Source organism: Lepisma saccharinum, unplaced genomic scaffold (genome assembly GCF_977018435.1).
Source record: "Lepisma saccharinum unplaced genomic scaffold, izLepSacc3.1 HAP1_SCAFFOLD_450, whole genome shotgun sequence".
Taxonomy (NCBI): domain Eukaryota; kingdom Metazoa; phylum Arthropoda; class Insecta; order Zygentoma; family Lepismatidae; genus Lepisma; species Lepisma saccharinum.
In genome coordinates, this window is record NW_028143147.1 from 189790 (window position 1) to 211597 (window position 21808).

The window sequence follows — 21808 nt, forward strand, 5'->3', positions numbered from 1 at the left end:
AACAAATATTGTGTTTATTAATTTATCCTTTTTTCATGTAAGTTTTTTTTTTTTTGCATGCATGTTATTTTAATTAACCTACCTCGATATACAGCATGTCCACAAAAACATTCCATGATTATAAACGACCACAATTTAATTATGTATATTACAGGGTTCCTATGCATCCTGGAAAACCTTGAATTTTAAAATGTTCCTTCCAGGCCTGGAAATCTTATGAAATTTCACATTTTTCCAAGTGGCACCTGGAATTTTAGAGGTTGTCCTGGAAATTCCTTTGCCTCGTTTTATTTGTATGAAGTAAAATAAGTTTTCATTTAAAACAAATAAGTGTCATATGACAGTGGTTTATTTACATATGTCACGTTGCTCTCTACTGTAGTCATAGTTTTGTGCTAATTTTTATTTTTATGATTGAAGTATAATGCCCCACGTTTTCGTATTTTGTATCGCTCAGAGATAGGGAAGATTATCCAAGGCCCACGCATTTATTTATTATTATATGTAAAACTTTTTTTTTTAATAAAAGAAAATGTGCAATGATGTGTATTTTGCCATGATTACTTTGGACACTTGTCCTGGAGTAATTGTAGAAAATCCTTGAAAAGTCGTGGAAAAAAATTACATGATTTTGTGTAGGAGCCCTGTATTACGAAATTTATACCGATACCATTCGAAAGAACAGCTCAAAGAATTTTAGCGGACGTGTAATTGTTGGCGTTAACTACAACAATAGATGGCATAACAATAAAAGAATGAAAAAAAATCTTTCAATTGTTAATGGTATTGTTGTTAGAAGCAAATTGTGTTACTGTTGATGTTTACTGGATGTTTAGGTTTACATTTCAATTGAAGTGTCACAGACAGTGAAGTCAGGGGACCTCGGTGGCCACTTGCAGAACACAGCATCTTTGTTTCCGGAGCACCCAATCCATCTCCCTTCAAGTTTCTCATTTAGAAAATTCCGAACATCGAGATGCCAGTGAGGAGGTGCTCCATCTTGTTGAAAATAAATTCATTGTCTTCTTGTAATTGTGGAAAAAGCCACTCACTCAGCATATCAAGGTAATTCATACTGTTGATAGTGTCCTCATGAAAGAAAAATGGCCCATACACTTTCAGTTTCGATATGGCACAGAACACATTTACCTTAGGGGAGTCGCATTCAACCTCCAAAACAAAATGTGGATTCTGGGTCCCCCAAATCCTAACATTGCGTTTGTTTACTTTCCCTTTGACGTGGAACGTTGCTTTGTCACTGAAAATGATTTTCGCTGACTGGTCCTCATTATTCTCCATAAGTGTTAATAAATGTTCACAGAAAGCAAGTCATTTTTCACTGTTATCAGGTTTCAACTTTTGCAGTAACTGCAGTTTGTAGTGATGAAACTTCAAACGAGTCCGTACGATTTTGGACACGGAGGATTTACCTACTGACAAGACTATTCTGAGATGGTACAAAGATTTTGTAAAGCGAGGATGCATGTGTGTCAGTAGGTGCCACATTAACATTAACAATTGATTTTTTTTTCATTATTTTATTGTTATGCCATCTATTGTTGTAGTTAACGCCAACATGTGCTGAAATTCTTTGAGCTGTTCTTTCGAATGGTATCGTTATAAATTTCGTAATATACATAATTAAAAATATAAGAAGACATTAAAAATTAACGTTAAAAACTGTACTTACGTATGCGAGTATGTTGTTCCTATTTTTTATATTCTGGAATTGTGAGTAATACGCACCAAACCTACAAAATGCTACATAATTAAAATTTTGTGGTCTTTTTATAATCATGGAATGTTTCTGTGGACACGATGTATTACTTCTCTTGTCACATAAGGTTACAGGTTTGAGTTCTGGCCTGAACAGTCCTTTGTGAGTGTATCTTCATTTTATTTATTATTAATTCTCAACTTTATGATTAGCAAAAAGTTGCAGAAAGGTGATAAGAAAAATATATTATTGATGGGCTGGTATGAAATCTTGGCCAATACCAATAAAGTACTGATTAGAGTACTGCATCGCACCACTTTCGCTCGTTCAAACTCTTTCGAATCTCCCACGCTCGATCATGCTACGTTCGAATGTACCGCACTCGTTGTGGAATGATTGGCATCGTCCCACAGTTCAGAGCCTAAAAAGCACCATCAACCTAAAACCTCTACATGGAAACAAACCAGCCATGCAATTACAATTCTAAATAATAATTTGTATATTATGTAAGACTCAAATCCAGACCATATGAAAGTATGCAATATCTACAGACCAAAACGTATAATGGATACACATGCTGACATACCTGCCTAAGCAAATTACAAATATCGTATCACCGTGCAAGAAGTACGTGTACATCATTGTTCACTTACCGAAAAGGATAATCAAATTTTGCGAAATAATAAAATGTAGTTATAACATTCAATCGAACATCATTTCAATGTAAAAATAATCGTAGAAACATAAAATGTCAGTCTAGGTAGTTTCAGCCCATAATTATCTATTTCATTTTCACATATCTCGGTAAGATACACAAAACTGCATTTTCACATGGAGATGATGACTTGTTCGCTTATTTTTCAATTTCACTTCGTCTTTTACTTCAAGACCTATATTTGAGGGCCCATTACCATAGACAATTTACGGAAATACGTCTACTAATAGGGTTCGAGTGTATTTCGCTCGTTCGGTCGTTTTTCGCTTGAGTGGAAGAACTATTGATTGTGTGTACCATCTAACATTGCCTGTGCAAACTATTTGCCGCTCATGCGAAAAATGCTCATTGCAGCACACTAGTACTAATTTACCTGTAACCGATATAAAATTCCAAATGGTGTTTGCATATCTATGATTCATTGACCTCCTAGTAAGTGTATGTTACCAGTTGACAGCAATTCAAAAGAAGCTACATGCTTAGACAGTTACTCTTTAAAAAAAATTCGGAATGGAAATTACATATCTTTATAGCCAGCAACAAAAATTATAACAAAATGGCAGACTATTACACTCAATTATAAGATATTTATAGTAAATTACCCAATATTCTGATGTGGATATATCAGCTGATACTGATAAAGTACTGTTTAATCGGTTTCATCCCTAATATATATTTTTATTTTAAAACATTATACAATTTTTAGAAGTTTATCACAGTGACATTTTGTATTAAAAATACTTATTTTGTGAAGAGAAATTGGTCCAGTGGAACTTCAATTTTATGTTTTTTAAGGGACGAAGCTGAAAAAAAAACTTCAAATGAGGGAAAATTTAAAATTGAGGAAAATTTTATAACATTTTGATATGTAAAATTGGGATTCTACTGTATAGTTTCAGGGCACTGCAGGTAAAGTACATGGGTTGAAATTTTAATAGTATCAATGCTGCTGTAGAAACCAATGCAACCAGGTAATACTGCTTAAGCAACATGTTGGTAACCATGGATGTCCGGAAGCCCCCTCCGCACTGGAAAGTGAATGTCCACCTAAAAATTATCTATTTCATACATAATTTCATTTCAGTCAGTAATTTGTATTAATTATTATAAATTTGTTTGAGAAACATGATAATTTCAGACTGAAATAGTTTTTTGAGGGGGCATCACTATTATGAGGAAAAATATGCCTCTTTGCCTCCCTTGGAAAAAAAAATTACCTTGCTTGCCCCTCCATGGAAAAAATCCTGCAGATGTCCACTTCAGAGCAAATGTACTCTCCCTCCCCACTCAGATGGAAGAAAGTGTGTCTGTTACTTGGTTAATGGAGTATAGTCACAGTGTTTCCAGTTGGATTGAATGATTTGGTTTGTTTTACTTTGATTTTCTGCCACTTTTGGCTCATTGTGAAGATCATGGGTGACAATATGTTAAAGGTACACTTGAAAAGAATGCCCAGGCCAGGATTCGAACGTGGGACCCCAGGTGCCATCGCCTACAGTGCTAACCACCACGGAGGTCTTAATAACGGGGTCCCGAGTTTGATACCCGATGGAGGCACAGTGTTTCGGATCTCACTTTAAACTGTAGATCCAGTCCCAATTAGCCTTCTGTGCATAAAAGTGGACTTAAAACTCAAAAAGAAGAAAAAAAGGTCTGCTTTAAAAAATGAAGCAGCAGAGTTGGTTAAAAATGCAAAGTGCCAGAAGTCTAACTGCATGTTAGTGTTAACAACTACTCTTGGGGGCTTGTGGGGAATCGTTATTACCATATCGAACAGTAGCAAGATGGGTAAAAGCCTTCAACTAGGGATGTGAAAGATGAGCCTTGGCCAGGTCATCCAAAGGAAAGGCTTTCTTAAGTTGTATCATGATGCTAGATGAGAGAAAGACTAGATCAGGAGTTTTCAATAGATAAAAGCATGTCATGTGACCATGATTTACCAAGACAAAATCCCTTCTTGTGTTTGTTTACTGCTGGTACACATAGAAGTAATGTGTGTGTTTAACATAGGTGGTGTCCAACTTTTTAATGTTTATAAGCTAGTATCAATTCATTCAGCTATACGATATTGTTGAGACAAAAGGGATAAATACAAACAGTAGGAAAAGCTGAATAATAGATGTTAAAAATAGGCATTCAGCAATGTTTGGGTCTCTTCATTTATTAGTATGTAGTCCTGTTTCTTCTCACAACTTACTCAATGTACTTAAGTAATCACCAATGATTTCATATTTAATCTTTCTTTCACGAAGCAGTAACTTCCTTTTGAAGGTTGACATTTTGTCTGATAGATGCAGAATGTGAGTATCATTCCCTTCTAGATACATTCAGTTTGTGCAAAATATCAGAAAGGTATGCAAATTCCTGTACAAAGGCACTATCAATGAAGTTTTCAGCACTGGCATGGTTTCGTTCTACAAGGTACTGAAGGTCCTGTTTCAGTTCAAAAACATGGGAGATGACATTGCGGATCGACAACCAATGTGAGTTGCAATAATGCAGATTATTTTTATTGACGCATTTTAAACTTTCAGATTTTTTTTTTTCGAAAATTCTGTGGCCTCCCCTGCCATACAAAGTGTGGGGCATTACCCCCACACCCCCTATATGCCTTCATGGCATGGTGCTAAGCACAGGGGAGCACTTTACCTCCCCCCCCTATCCCTTGCCATACATCGGCACCTCCAGGGAGTAACGCCGCACAGTTCGAATTCCATTGGGCTAGATCAAGAGCCAGAATTGAAATGCCAATTGAATGAGTGATATCATTAGGGGTCACCACACAAATCAAAATAAATAAAAATAAGTTAGTTATTCTCGTATGCAATTGTGCTACTGTTTTCTCTATGACCAACTCTGAGGGGGAGGAGAGACTTTCTGCAGAACCCACCCATTGGTGGGTGACAACACTAGTGTGCATGTTGAACAAATGTGATCGAGTTGTTCAATCAATGGAGCTCTGCTGTCCATCGTACTCCTGACGTAAGCCCCTGTGACTTTGACTTGATCACGAATATGAAGTAACACATTTGAGGTATATTCACAACTATTCCAGACATGAGGTGATCAACCAACAGCTGCTGCCAACATCATCTTTCAGGTTCTACATTGCTGGCAACCAGGGTGACTACACTGAAGGAAAATGAAACTTTGAAACAAGTATCTATGTTGTATCTGTATTAATTTAATATTAAAATTTAGGGATGGGACAGATTAATTAGTATCGACCGATATAGGCATATTGGTATATTTAATAAGGAGCTCTACGATTTATATCAAGAACCAACAGTTATTGGTGTAATAAAGGCGGCAAGATTAAGATGGGCAGGTCATGTGATGGGCATGAGTGATAGTGACCCTGCAAAGAGAGTGATGTTGGATAGCCCAGGTGGACAAAGGAAGCGAGGAAGGCCTAAATTAAGATGGGTGGATGGAGTGGATGAGGATGTTCGGAAGCTCCAGTGTAGAAATTGGAAAGTTGTGGCAAAAGGTTGAGATAGATGGAGACAAATCACAGAGGAGGCCAAGGTTCATCAGTGGACTGTAGCACCATAAGAAGAAGAAGAAGAAGGTATATATCGGTAAAATTATCAATAATTTTACCGATCTGATAGAGCTATCAATATCTTACAATTTTGTGCAATGTTGTACCATTTTGTTGGAATTTTTATGGATATAAACATATAATCTCCATTGTGTACTTTTTTAAAAAAGGAAATGTAATTTGTACATTGCAAAAGCTTCGTTCAATTTGTAGCATACTTTTATTGAGGAGGTCAATGGACCAATTTGAATTTTATATCACATTGATAGAACATCAGCACGTTATTGGTATTGGCTAAATTTTCAATTCAGCCCATCCCTATTAAAATTCCAACCCACTTATAATCTAGGAAAAATCTGACAATGTTTGCCTCACAGGGCCTAGAAAAGTAAAGTTAATAAGGTGGTAAAATGTAAAAAACAGGAGCATAAAATTAGGAGTTCCTCTGTACTTACAAGTGAAGAAACAGTGCTGGATCTAATTGTAGATGATGCCAATTCTAGATTAAGGTAAGGATTTGTATACATATGTAATAATAACACCACATGAAAATTACATATATACATTTAAAACATTTTAGGTACAATGAAGTACAAAGTTGCTTGTTGTGACATTCATAAAAATTCCATACAGTATCAGTCTATTTATGAGAATAAATGCATTTTGCATGTGCTTTTGGCAGGTGCAAGGTAACTATAGGTTTATATGAACACTTGCAAATTGCATTTTCAGGCAAAAGTTCAGACAATCTTCAACTGCTAGAAATTCTGGTAATTTAAAAAACTATTGCCATTAATATCATTCTTACTTTTCCATTTGCAGTTTCTTCATGTATTCTTCCAGTAAGTTGCTTTTCGTGGAAGCCACTGAACAAAAAAATAAATTGTAATTCAACTTATTTTTCCCTGTATGTAATTGCGTTTACCATGGACACATTTAGTTTTTCTCCCTATACAATGGAATGTTATAATACGATAAATATTTTGAAATTACAATCTATTTGATTATTTCCATTTACTGTAACCACAGTAACCCTTTGTTCTGCATCAATACATATGTACACATCATTTTTCCCATAATGCATTTGAAAGATTTGTAGTTTCGGTGTTCAATGTGAGATATTTGGAAGATGTATGTATGATACAAGAAAATCTTTAATTTATATTTATGTATGTGTATATACATTTTGCTTTTGTAAAAAGATTGTCACAAATTGACCAGGTAAATGTAAATTGTAACTGTTCAGTAAGCGTATTTTTCACTTCCACTAATATGCAGTTTAAAAAAATTAAACAGAATAATATACAAAACATCTTGCTTTGAGTATATCAGTAATAAAGACTTCTCTAACATGTCAATAACAATAATCTTCTGAAAGCATATACAATGAAATCACACACAAAAAATAGTTGAATGAAAAGCTCGTAGCAATGCACATTCACTAAAAACAATCATTGTATATACATATAAGTAAGTTACAAAATACAAAAGCTATGGATTGGCTTAATATTTACAACATACACTTCATTCACTGTCAGTGATTTTTAAAAAAGTTTAAAATGGAGAATTCATTCCTAACTTTGTTCCAAATTCAAGTCTTGCCTTCTTTTGGTACCTTACATAAGCCCTGAAAAATAAATTGCAAGTGCATTAGAATTTTCAGGTAAGAGGTTGAACATCATGGAGTGCAGACTATATGTCATTAGATCTGTATGTAAGACAGAGCAGCATTTTTAAATAGATTTACTGAAGATTTACCGAACATAACCCAAAAAATGGTTATAATAATGTTCTCTATCATGTAGAAAACAACAAATATGCTTACTAGAGCACTGCATGAGACCACTTTCGTTCGAGTCTCCCACGCTCAAATGTAAAGAATCAAATATCATTACAATGTGACAATAATCGTAGAAATATGTATGTAAAAATCCAGCATGGTAGTTTCAGCCATAATCATCTATTCAATTTTCATATATTGCTACGTATTGGTAAGATAGACTAAACTACATTTTAACATGGAGATGATGACTATCTTCACTTAAGTTTCAATTTCACTGCATCTTTCACTTCATGATCCATATTTGAGAACCCACTACCACAAATTACGGTTATACATAGGCTACTGGGCTTTAAGCGTACACTGATCATTTTGCCTGTTTGAGCGAAGAAGCTCTCGATTCTGTATGCTATCTAGTGTTGTCCGTGCGTACTATCAGACGCTCGAGCAAAAAACCCTCGATGCAGCACCCTACCCTACATTCTTCCTTTTCTTCATGTAATTGATTAAATACAGTGCACCTAGTAACAGATAAAGTAAATGAATTATTAAGGAAATATGTCCAGATTCCCTTCCATTCATTAACACACATATTGCAGCATGTTGTCAAGGTGTAAACTTTTTTTTTTTTTGCATATGTTTTAGCTAAATATATACATGTTGAATTTTATGATTTTACCAAAAAAATCCCCCACAAAAATATTATGGTGCAGTTCTTGCCACTATCCCGCTTCTCCTTGTGGGCACCCCTTCCACTGAGACTGCCATTTTCTCAATAGTGTGCATTGTTTCCTCACTACGTTGGTCGTGCATGCACAATGAATATTTTTACAGACTGGAGGGACCTGCGCCACTTGTCATTTCGATCTGAAATAATCATAACATCAAGGTGGAAACAGCCTGTTACTGGTCATGGCCTGCCAGGTGGCTTTTCATCGTGTCCTGTTGCTGCCGTTTCCTGGCTGTTGAGACTGAATAATGCAAGTGCCAGCCTCTGAGGCAGAGAGGTTAGCACACTGCAATACGATGCCAGGGGTGCTGGGTTTCAAACCCAGCCTTGGCATGGGCATTCTTTGTCAGTGTCCCTTCATCAATTTCATCATATCATCACTCATCCTTATCTTTGCACTTAGCAGAAAAGCAAAGTAAAATACCCAAATCAATCAATCAATCAGATAATTCAAATGGTCCAGAACTGCACTTTGAGAAACACTCAAAGAGACCAATGTGAAGAAACTTAATATGCAGATTTACTCACTTGATTTCTTCCCTTTTGACCAATTCATTTATGCAGAACAAGACAACAGCTGACAGCACAGCAAGGAATGTGGCATACAGGAGAAGGCTGGTTACATCAGCACTCAATTCAGTCGAGATGCCGCTCAACAAAGACACGGATGAATATATTACTTGAAGACAAATCCTGAAACAATAATAATATAAGAAAGATCATTTTTCAAACCAGAAAAGGATTTGCAGACACTGTCAAAACTTCATAACAAGTTTTAAAATAAAAATAAATAAAGTCATCAACTTAAGAATACGTAGGTAGATGCTTTGGGGCACATGCACTAAAGAAATGGTTCTCATTCATTTTGCAAAATCAAATTGCCAGAATTTTCCACACACTTTTATGCACAATATCCCCCCTCCGCTCAAAAAAACACATGGGAGGTAAAAGTGAAATGCACTTTCAGGCAGGGTTGTTAAAGGTAGGAGAGCCTTATTTTGAAGGTGGATCTTTTCCATACTGACTTGTGGAACGATGTTGCATCCTGAAAATGGAAATTGTTCTGAAAAACCAAAGTATGCAATTTCTTTTCTCTAACACAACAGAGCAACCAACCTAAATGCACGGCCATGAACTTAGGCAGGTGGCAGAAGTTTGTGCTGTTCATACGTCAGACCACAGCCCCGTGTGTTCGGAGGTTTAACAGAATGAAAGATCTCGTTGTAGCGTTGGTCTTTGTAATCCATGTGATACAAACTGACAGTATTTGTTCGAAAGGTCAGGGATGACACAAAAGTGCCCCGGAGAGAGGTCGGTCTGATGCTCAAACTAGGCAACGAAGCCCGGTTGACAATTCTGCCCAGCTGCCTATTTTCATGGCCATGCATTTAGTGTATATCTTTCTTGGTGTTGCTTACTGAAAATGTAGGAAGAATGTGTATGGAACTATTTATGATTGAAATCGGTAAAGAAGAATCAATTTGGGGCAAACTAGCAATAAGGAATTAGAAAAGAATTGGGAGGAACTCACAAGTGCTTGGGCATGCTAATCTTCTGAACACAGACAAGAAAATAATAGATAAGTAAAACAAAAAATAGTAATGTTTGTTCCTGAAATGTTTTCATAATCACAAGAACATTAATGTCTTACATCCAGTTTTAAAGTAATTAGATGTTTCAATGTTTGCCCAGTGCATGCCCTTCCTAAAATAGTTGCCATTTTGAAGCATGACATCATAATTAACCAAATCTATATATATAAAAATGGATGTACCAGGTGGTTATAATTAAAGTGACCGTGTTCAGAGTGGTACAGCACGGGCTGTAATGAAAGTAGCAGTCTGAAATTTCGTAGATATGCTAATGAAGCAATGCGCTCGCCAATTACGCAAAAAAATCCAATTCTCGCCACCAGGGTAAAAAATGGCGCTGTAAGCAGTCAAAACGTGGAATTTTTCGTAACTCTGACGTCAAAGTCAGTGACATTGCCTACCCATTGTGTGAGCTCCCTGGTTGTTGTTGGTGACTCTTGTTGCTTTTTTTCCTTTAGTGATGTGAATGTTTGCAGAACATTAAAAGTTTGAATTTTTCTGTGTAAAAAGCAATGGCTATTGCGAAGAAAGACCGTGCACTGCTAGTGAAGTTGTTTTACCAGAATGGGAGCAATAGCAATGCTGCACTGTGGAAATATCGCCAACAGAAAGGGCTGAGAAGAGGGCCCATGTCAATTAATGGGCTGAAGAAGATGATGAAGAAATTCGGGGAAACAGGTGAATTGGGTGTTGCACTAGGGAGAGGAAGGTGGAAGTTGTGGACGAAGTTGCTGTAGCTGTAGCTGACCGTGCAGCACATGCCTCAACTTCTGCAACCAGTGCTAGAGCTGTGGTACGTGAAATGTCACTCCCCTGGTCAACAGTTCGCAAGGTTTTGCGGTGCATTTTACACTGGTATCCCTACAAGATTCAAACTGTGCACCAATTGAAACCCCAAGATATTCCACAACGCCGTGAGTTTGCCCATCGGTTTTTGGCACGCATGGAAGTGGATGACATGTGGCAGGGGAATATTCTGTGGACTGAGGAGGCGCATTTTACTCTGGACGGTGCAGTGAATACTCAGATCTGTCGCATATGGGGTTCCACTCATCCACATGTTGTGCAGGAAAACCATTGCACTCAGTTTACATGACTGCTTGGTGAGGGTTCACTAGCTCCTTCATTCTTGGTCCGTTTTTCTTTGAGGAGATGCCACCTCGAGGGCCTGTTAGGTGTACAGTGACACCTGCACGTTATAGGGACCTCCTTGTGCAACACGCGATTCCAGCTTTGCAAGAACGGAACTGTGAACACACCACCATTTTCATGCAAGATGGGGCAACACCACATGTCACTCGCCACATCAAAGATTTGCTGCGAGAAACCTTCACTAATGACCGCATCATGTTTGGGCAGTTTCCAGATGCATGGCCTTCCAGATCCCCCGACCTTAATCCATGTGACTTCTGGCTGTGGGGATATTTAAAAGATTGTGTCTATCAGGGACATGTCCGGTCTCTGCCTGATCTGAAGGCTAGCATAGAGTCCAGCACAGTTAATTCTGCCGTGCGATGCGCGAAACAACTAAAGAAGCAGTGTTGCTAATGGAGCAGATAGAAAAATCGCTGCAGTGCTCCGATGCACAGCTGTTACGTACAACAATAAAATTAGAGAATTCAGGTCTATCTAACGTTGAGTTTTAAACGTCATGCATTATACCAGGACTAGGATTAATATGTACTAACAAGTGGCTTTGTATGTAGCTACATACATATGAACTAAAAATTCGCAAAATATGAACTAACACATAAGTAAAATTACCAAAAATGCTGCAAAGAAGACTTCTTCATACGATTCCTTATTTGAGTGATTTCAAACAAAATAAAAAATATATATATATTATTTTTCATTGCATTAATGCACTGGTGGCGTTCTAACTTTTCACTCCCAAAACCCGTATACACTGGTATGGAACTGCAATGGCAGATAATAACATGCCAACGTGTTAAACCGCTACAATTGCACCATAACACTCCTCCTCAAACAGTATTATTATTTCCTCTCTGAGATCCGCGACAGTCGGTTGCCTTTGTTGTACATTTACAAAGGATGCCGGCTTCGACAACAATGACAAGTACATATACTGCCACTAGACGATAAGCTGCGCGGCTTTTTCTTTTGTTATGAACCAGGGCCGGTGCTAGTCATTTTGCCTCCCTGGGAGGTGGCGGCAGATGCCGCTCTATTTCGACCCCCCCCCCCCCCGGTCATTACGCAGCAACGGAAAATTGAAAATCAATATATTACTAACTAAAACATCAAAATATAAAATAAATAATGAGACTTCTTATGTTATTTCAATACTATTCAGCGCAAAAGAATATCTCGCTCGATCACAGTTTTCAATAGGCTTATTTTTTTCTTCTCTTCAAATTTTGCCGCTCGGTTCGCCCTCCCCTTCCGCCGGCCCTGCTATGAACTTGGTCACCCACCAAAGCATGGCAATTTTAACACAGAAAACAATATGTATCGCATTAAGCAGCAAAAATGACAGCCTCCTCTATGCAATTTCTACAAGAACACGTGCCGGAGCCAGAGTTGAAATGATGTTGGAGCCACATAATTTATTTATTTTGAATAATTCCAAAATTATGAAATATGAACAATTTGTTGCTGCTGTTCGCTGCTCTCTTGCCAAAATGCTTTATTGGGATGCTAACACCATGACTGGCTTCCTCCTTCATGAACTCGTGCACGTTGCTTAGAATTTCCCGAGCTTGGCTATGCAAGGTTTTTGATTTCAACTTCGACAGAACTGGAGGCATTATGGAATTTAACGTTCATTAGCAAACACACACTTTTACATACACACACGCAATACACGCACACAACGTCAAACCGGTCAAATACTTAGTATAAAATAAAAATATGGTGCTTCCAATCCAACAAAACTCACCACCACTTTACCTGCCTTTTCCCCTTCCGTGACAGAAATAGTGCGTCATTATTACAGTTGGCAACACTAGTTACTAGCTAGCCAATGAACATGCACTGCATAAAAGAAGCAAGCACTACGCCGTGCTATATTGCCACATTAGCGTCCCTACCGAACGGTGGGAACCGCGAGCTGGAGCTCTATTCAATTGTTTTCAATGATGTTTGCGCGAGTGTGTCCAGGAATGGAATGACAATGTGGCAACAATAGCGAAGGTTTTCGAGCAGGGTAGAACACGTGATGCTAAGAGAGAGGGAGACGAAACGAAAATTCGTTTCTACGCAACGGCAAATTTACGTGTGTGGCACTCTACAACGACATCGCTCAGATTTCACCAGATATGCTGCGAGCAACCGTCGACCATGGTGTGTTACGAATGCAGCATGTTGCTGAATTGGGAGGCCATATTGAACAGTTCTTGTAACCATAGTTCCTAATAAACATGCCAGAATGATTGTTCTCATGTGTTTGATCTTTCCTGCGTTTTTCCTGTAACTATACACCGTTTTGACTGCTTACAGCGCCATTTTTTACCCCGGTGGCGAGAATATATATTAGGGATGGGCCGATATGAAATTCTGGCCAGTACCGATATAAAATTTACCAATACCGATAACCGATATTCTACCGATCCGATATAAAATTAGAAATGGTCAATGAAGAACTTGAAATGTTCATTGATCTCGTTAATAAATATGTGTTTCGAGGTGACCGCAGTGAAAAGAAGTTGAATATTTAGACAATTACTTTTTTAAAAAGTAAGGCATCGAGATTATCCATAAAAATTACAACAAAATGGCAGAATTTTGCACTAAATTATAAGATATTTATCGATATATCGGATCGGTAAAATAATCGGTAATTTTACCGATAAACCGACACACCGATATGCCTATATCGGCTGATACCGATAGAGTACCGATTAATCGGCCCCATCCCTAATATATATATATATATATATATATATATATATATATAAAAATTCGCAAGCGCATTGCTTCATTAGCATATCTACGAAGTTTCAGACTGCTACTCTCATTACAGCCCGTGCTGTACCACTCTGAACACCGTTGCTTTAATTATAACCACCTGGTATGTGTGTGTGTGTGTGTATGTTTGTTCCGGCATAACTCTCGAACGCCTGGAGCAATTTCAACGAAACTTGGTACATGTATCACTTGCAATCTGGAAAGAATATTTTTAGGGTAAGACACCCCTGGCACCCCTAGGGGTGGTGTTGGAAGGGGTGACATGTAAAAATAATCTAGAACGATCGATATTAAATTCCGCACAGGCAGACATCCGTAACTCTATGCAATCCAGCACAATGATAGTGTTTCTCGGGTTGTCTAACATTCAAGCTGTGTTGCGAATGGAATCCATAGTTTTCGTGACACTCCCAATGTGGTTCAACTCCAAGTTCATCACCTATCGGCATGGGGGGTGAGAGGGGGTGAAAAATAAAATGACACAAATGACCTAGATTAGTGTCGAATCCATAGTTTTCGGAGTCCCTAAGCTAATTGGTGACATTCACGATCACATTTAAAATTAGCCTAGTTACATTTTACACTATACTTAGAATTCATTATTTTCCTGTACAACATTGGGATAAATAAATACCCGGGTAATGCCGGGAAATCAGCTAGTACCAATATAAAAACTCCATGGTGCAAACATACCTCTCAGGTCCAAAGCCCACCAAACTACTTTCAAATGGGTGATGGGTAGAGTACCACCACTGATGTTTTTTGGCTTTTACGACTGTATTACACTGCTAAGGCTTTCAAGTAGCTCCTCAATTGTCCTCATAATACTGAATGAAAACCAAAATCTTAGAACTCACACCAGGGGCGAGCCTGGGAGATCAGTTAAACATCTAACAAAAATTTTGAATCACTGTATGTCCCCTCCCCCCTGTAAGATTAAAGAAATATATGCAAATAAGGTAATCCGTTGGTGATTATTTAGTTCCCTCTAAATTCCTAAATTCAAACACAAGAAATACAGGTAAATAGGACAGCAATAAAATTCGTTTCTAATTCATCACAATTGACTTCTGCACTTCAATATGGAATTATTTTCCTGTAGTTTACGGTTATTAGAAGCATAAGAAAACAGGTCAATATGGACCGAAATAGAAATACAAAAGTTCCACGACGAATCTGAATGTTTCATTCATCTCTGTAATATATGTAACCAGATGATTGCAATAGTTTTTGCCTTAAAATATATTTAAAAAAAAACATATTTAGGAATTTATTTTACAAAACCATATATTCATTAAAAAATGGAGAAATTTGCACTAAATTACAGGACTAGTGGAAATTATCTGCAATTTCACTCATTCATTGGTTTATTGATATGCTTATAATGGTCAATACTGTTATATAGGGTGTTTTAACCTAGATGTCTTTGTGTCCACAGAGGTAATTTTGAGAATCATAATTAGCCTGGATTTTAAGCCAGGAGTGAAATCCATGATATTTCCTGAAAATTTGATTTTATCATAGCACAAGAAATGAAGAGTGTTTCAAATGTATTTTTACAATACAAAGGATAGAATTCATTGACCTAATCAGAAAATCCGTTGCATGTATGCACAAGTGATGTGTTATGATTATCTATAACATTTCTAAACTCTTTATATGATGATTTGAATATTGGCCATTTTCCTCTCTTCAGTATTAAAGATACTAGGCTTACTGATATTTGTGCATTTTGTCTGTGGTTCTGCAGCTGCTGTGTTGAAAACATTGAATAGTAGGTACTGACGTGTCCAGTTTTTTGCCTGGAGAATATGCTCACCCTACCAAATAGACTACTGATTAATCTAATCCATCCTTACTCACTCACTCTCTCTCTCTCACAGTCACACACAAACTAACTCACTCATTCACTCTCTTACATGTGATAATATGAATTTACTTACAAAACAACAACCGTAACAATCCAAAGTTTGTTCCTGATAGGATTTTCCTGCCAAAGATGAGAATGGCGATGCACAAATCCAATGGAGATGGTCACTGCAATGACAGTAAATTATTGTTGAAGTCCACTTCAAACACAAACTTTATTTTTACATTTTCAATAATATACAGGATGGAGCAAAAATTCCTGATGATTTTTAAAATGATATAACACAGTAAATAAAAAGAGTTTGTCTCTATTCATGTTCTAGCCTTACAGACATATGTATAAAAGTGTTCCCCTGTGCATAGCACCACGCCATGAAGGCGTATAGGGGGTGTGGGGGTAACGCCCCACACTTTCTTGATCCGGTCGTGAGTGGGGGTGATGTGATCAGCATCATGCCCCTGACCGCCTTTACCCCCCAGGGTTTCCCCCAGGTACCCATGTTATTCGACGCTGGGTGGGCGCCGGGGCCGCTTTCACCGTTAGAAAAGTTCTGTCTGTCTGTATGCCATTATTATTATTATTATTAAAAAAAAAAAAGAAAATTTACACCAACATTAATTGCGGAAAATAACATCTCGCAAATGGCGCATACTGGAGTCTGTCGCTAAAACTTCTAATCAAATTTTGCAACATGTTCCTCACGGTCCCTACCTGAACTAAAGGCAGCGATTCAACGCAAGGTAAATTTTGTATTGGTATCAACCAAAATTTTGTATCAGCCCATCCTTAGTTTATATCCAGAACTTGGTACTAAATTACAGCTATTTGTAGATATACTAAATCTGTAAAATTATCAGTAATCTTACCAATAAATCTTTATCGGACAAAACTGATAAAGTGCTAATTACTCTATCTCATCCCTAACTTTTTGCTTATTGTTAAAGCAAAAAGCATTTGCTTATCTGACAAAGCAGTGTCATGCCCAAGGTTGGGTTGGTGGGGGTTAGAGCAACCACCCACTTCCTCCCACCTTTTAGCTTATCATTCCTATAAAAAAAACATCAAATGCAGGAAAATATAGCAAAATATAGAAATAAGTACAAAAAATAAGAAGACAAGATCCCTCTGTTACGAAAATCTTGCATATGCCACTGTCACAAATGGCTGAGCACCTTATGAGGTTGAACCTTGATCTCGCCACCAATGTTACCAGGTTCTAGCTCCAGTCTGTGCATGGGTTTTCTTTGCAAGTGTCCCTTAATCAATTTCAATCCATCATCACTCATCCTCATCGTTACGATTAGCCAAAAGAGGTAGAAAAGCAACACTAAATGAAAGTAAAAACTGACATGTAACTACTCACCTAAATACAAAACAGTTAAGCACAAAGCTTCTTCCTGTACTAGCGTGAGACCGTAACTGTGAGATGATCCCCATCCACCCCAAGAGTACTTCTCCTCTTCAACAAAAGGGAAGACCATGGTGCAAGTGGCATTCCTCTCGCTCACAACATCCCAGCAGAAATAAGCGAGTGTCACGGAGACGAAAAGCAACACCAGGAGCACAGCGGGTAGAAACTTAATCCCATAGCACCACAGGATAAAGGTTACCATCTGGAAAATAGGATGAAATGCTACAGTAACAAAATACTAATTTTTCACTTTAGATATTGAATTATTTTTTCAATAATTCAACACAACAGAGCACAGTGTGAGTTTCAACACATGCATATGCGAATTTCAGAACATTATGCAAGCTTATTCAATTAATAATTTGAGCACATATATTATCATATTAATTTTAATAGGACATTTAATAATAATAACATTTTTATCGAGTAGTCACAGGTCAGAATATGCTATTCTTCCACCTAACTCTTGTTGGAATACAGTGTAAAATATAGAGCTGAGCTGAAGAGGTTTGAGGTTTGCAAAAATTATCAACAGTTTTATCAATCCAATATTTCTATAGCTGATTGCACAATTCTGATATTTTGTTACAGTTTTTATGAACACAGAAATTTTTGGTTCCATATACATACACATAGCATCATACTTCCAGTACTAAAACTATAACATTTAAAACAGTAACTAATCAAGTTTCATGAAAATTCCCAAAACACATTAGTCAGATGCTTGGTGACGGTTTGTAAGAATGGCAGTTGCAGATAAGCTTCCCTTGAATGTACAACTGTTTCGTCTGTTAGCCTTGGACTTTCCCTTGCATAAGCACCAAAACTCTTGTAAATTTTACATGCTGTCTTGGGATTGGCTCATCATTTTGAAATCGTTCATGGGGATGCCTTTGAGCAGTGATTACATACCTTCCGACTACAAGAAAAGAAAAAGTATATTGTTACCTGGAATTCCATTATACCTAGTCATATCATAAATTCTGTTACAAAGTTTAGACAGGGATTGCAACACTGGTTGGCAAGATTGGATCAAACAACAACAGTATCATTGTGTGTTTGGCTGTGGTAGCGGAAAGGTGAATTTTACTGCGAGTCGAACGGAGTGGGGTGTATACGAGAACCGTGTGGCAGTAATCGCACTGCACAAAGTTGGCAAATCACCATCGGATATTTTCAACACCCTGAAAAAGCTGAATATCAGCAGGATGTTCGTGCATTGGACCATCAACAGATACTGTGACACACAGACAATTGATGACCGCCCCAGGAAAGGTAGACCTTGCAGCGTGAGGAGCCAGAAGCTCGTGAAAGCTATGGCAGCGCAGATTCGACGAAATCCTGTCAGGAAACAAGCAGTGATGGCTTGAGAGCTGAACATTTCGAAAATGTCAATGTCGCGTGTGCTTCGAAGTGACCTAGGACTCCGCGCTTATCGGCGAAGTACTGGTCACTTCCTCACTCCACAGGGTTACGCAAATTGTGGCCACAAAGGATCCTTTTCACAGATGAAAAAATCTTCATGATTGAAGAGTCTTACAATTGTCAAAACGACCATGTTTATGCCTCGACATCCCAGGAAGCTTGTGAAAACACGCCACATATCCTCAGACGCCATCATCCTGCCTCAGTGATGGTTTGGTAGAGGGTTTCGTACGATGACACAACTGACCTCCACTTCTGTGAACATGGTGTGAAAACATCTGCAAGAGTGTACCAAGTTGGTGTACAGTGTTGACACGCACCATGTTCAACAATGAGCCGTGGAGCTTATAGCAGGACTCAGCACCGGCCCACAAGGCAAAGACCACACAGGAGTGGCTTCAGAGGAATGTGCCTGATTTCATTGCTCCGGCTGATTGGCCCTCCAGCAGCTCCGACCTCAGCACATTGGACTACAGGTTGTGGTCTGTTTTGGAGGGCATGGTCTGTAGGAAGAGACATCCAAACCTTGCGAGTCTCAAGCGTTCTCTTGTGAAGGCAGTGGCAGACTTTCCCCTCGAGACTGTGCGTGCTGCAATCGATAACTGGCCTCAGAAACTTCGGGCCTGTGTGAAGGCCAGAGGTGGCCATTTTGAACAGTGATTGGTGATCTGTGTTGGCAAGACCTGTACCTTTGTAACATTATACATTATGTATTATTAATACATTAGCTTGCTCACTGTGCCTGTAGTTCTTTATTAACCTTGTAACAGAATTTATGATATGACTAGGTACACAGCCTGTAATCTCTGCCTAAAGGCCTTTTCATATATGACTACAAAAGAATGGGCCAAGTAGGAAGACAATCTGCTCTTGGTAGAGTCAAATTTTGTAAATCTACTGTGTGCACAGATAGGCTGATTGGGACTGGACCTACAGTTTAAAGTGGGATCCAAACTACTAGTGCCTCCACCAGGCTTCGAACCCAGAACCCCTTGATTACAAGGTGATGGCATTACAACTATGCCATTGGTGAGGGCCACTCTTGGTAGGCTACTAGCAACATAGCTTGGCAGATGAAAATTTCTGCTTACACTTTCAATGCAAGTCCTCATGGGCAACTTGACAGTGTTACTATCTATACTATCCAAATTACAACAGCAAGGTACATTCTTCATTTGATCTTATAATATGAAAATTGGTGAAAATATTAATTGTTTCACGAAAAGTGGAGTAAGTGCCTGATTTCTTCTGTAACCTACTTATTTCTTTCTATGACAAAAAACGTTGTCACCTTGTGATCAAGGGGTTCCAAGGATCGATACCTAGTGGAGGCACAATGCACACTGGTTCGGATCCCACTTTAAACTGTAGGTCCAGACCCGATTAGCCTCTCTGTGCATAAAGTGGACTTAAAACAACAATTCAAACAATTCTATAACCAGAAAAGAGAACCACTCACTCAATAGACAAATTGTTCTGTGTTGCAACACTGTGTCCATAATTTTAAACCATACAGTTATAGTGAAAGGAAGATGAGGAATGTAGCAAGACATGATTCTTACCAAATCTGGGGACATCCTTGTGGACAACAGAGACTTGTTTCCAGACACAATAAACAGCACCTTTCAAAGTAACAACTGCCTCTTCTCAGTTGGGGGTAGGAGAATTATAGTTGGACATGGATAGGGGTCTGATAGTGCTTTGTTTTAGAAAAAATGCTAGAAGGAACAGCTAGATGCACAGAACTCTTGTGAATTTTGGGAGACCCATGTATTCTCTGGTATAGGATCAGTGAACAAGACACCACTTCCTCTAGTTTAGAACTCTATACACAATTTATAAGAACTGGATGTGTATGCAAGGGAAGTATACCAGCTGCCAGTCTATATCAGATGATTGAACAGATAAGGAATGCTTTGTACGTTGCTTATTTTTTTCCATACCATTGCCTAGGAGCCAACAACTGTACTATCCTGATTCCATGGGAATTTTCTAAAACAATTACTATTTCAAACACAATGTGTGTTATTCTAATGTGCCTCATTCTGTGTGTGTATTACGTATATGAAATCTTACAAGTTCTTTTACAGTAACTTTGCACAAGTTTTATTTACAATCAATACCTTTTTTTGGATGATAGGAAATCAGTAAATATGTCACAAACTGATGTGGAATAGCTGAAAATAGTAGTGAGTAGTTTCTAAAGGTGTCATTAGGTGGTAGCAGAATCCAGCTTGATGATATTCACTTAGCATTTGCTAGATAGCAGATGCACGCATGAGAGCTCAGTTTAAAAATGCCGACCATGCTTGAGGAGCATACATGGAGATGGTATGGGTGGAAGAGATGACAGGCGAGTGATGATAGACAACATAGCAACTGCAATAGGGTGTTCTCATAGTTTAGCCTACAGAGTAATGCATGATCGCTTCAATTTCAGAAAAGTATTCGCACGGTGGCAGCAAATGTTTTGCGGATGATGAAGGTGTTGAATGTGGCTGGGACAGCAGCCCAAAGACCTTTATGCAGCAGGTTTTGGGGGGCCGATAAATGATAAAGTGATAGGATAACTGTATGAGTGTTGGTGGAAATTATGCCGGGGAAAAAAAGGTTTCAAGTCAATATTTCACTCTATTTTTTGTAGGGATAGGCCGATATGAAATTTTGGCCAATACAGATAAAGTACTGATATAAAATTTACCGATATTCTACCGATCCGATATAGAATTCCAAATGGTCCTTGAAGAACCTGAATGGATCATTGACCTCTTTAATAAATTTGTATTTTGAGGTGACTACAGTGCTAAACGTGTTTCATATTTAGATATTTACTTTCTTAAAAAGTAGAGTGTGGAGATTATCCATAAAATTATAAAGAAGTGGTTGAATTTTGGGTCCCACACATTTACAATCTTGGCCATTTGTGGAGATGATGTGGTCAGCACCCTGCCCCAGCCAACTTTACCCACTGGAAGCTAGAAACTGGGTGAACCCCAGAGCAGCTTTATACATGGATAATGCTGGAACAATTCCCACCTGAAATCTCCCACCCCAGGAACTGAACATGGGTATCCTACAAGACAGTCAGATGACCTAC

General features: G+C 38.1%; 1 protein-coding gene across 1 annotated transcript in view; it reads right to left on the bottom strand.

Moving 5' to 3' along the window:
* Nucleotides 1–7335: 7335 nt before the first annotated feature.
* Nucleotides 7336–21808, bottom strand: part of LOC145982843 (transmembrane protein 94-like) — a 42382-nt gene continuing 27909 nt past the window's right edge. Inside the window, exons 9-12 of the mRNA XM_083116207.1 lie at nucleotides 17239–17488; nucleotides 15949–16042; nucleotides 9015–9179; nucleotides 7336–7603 (exon numbers count right to left, since the gene is read on the bottom strand). Of these exons, the coding sequence (XP_082972333.1) occupies nucleotides 7531–7603; nucleotides 9015–9179; nucleotides 15949–16042; nucleotides 17239–17488 (582 nt within the window). The 3' untranslated portion in view covers nucleotides 7336–7530. The remainder of the gene's footprint in view (nucleotides 7604–9014; nucleotides 9180–15948; nucleotides 16043–17238; nucleotides 17489–21808) is intronic.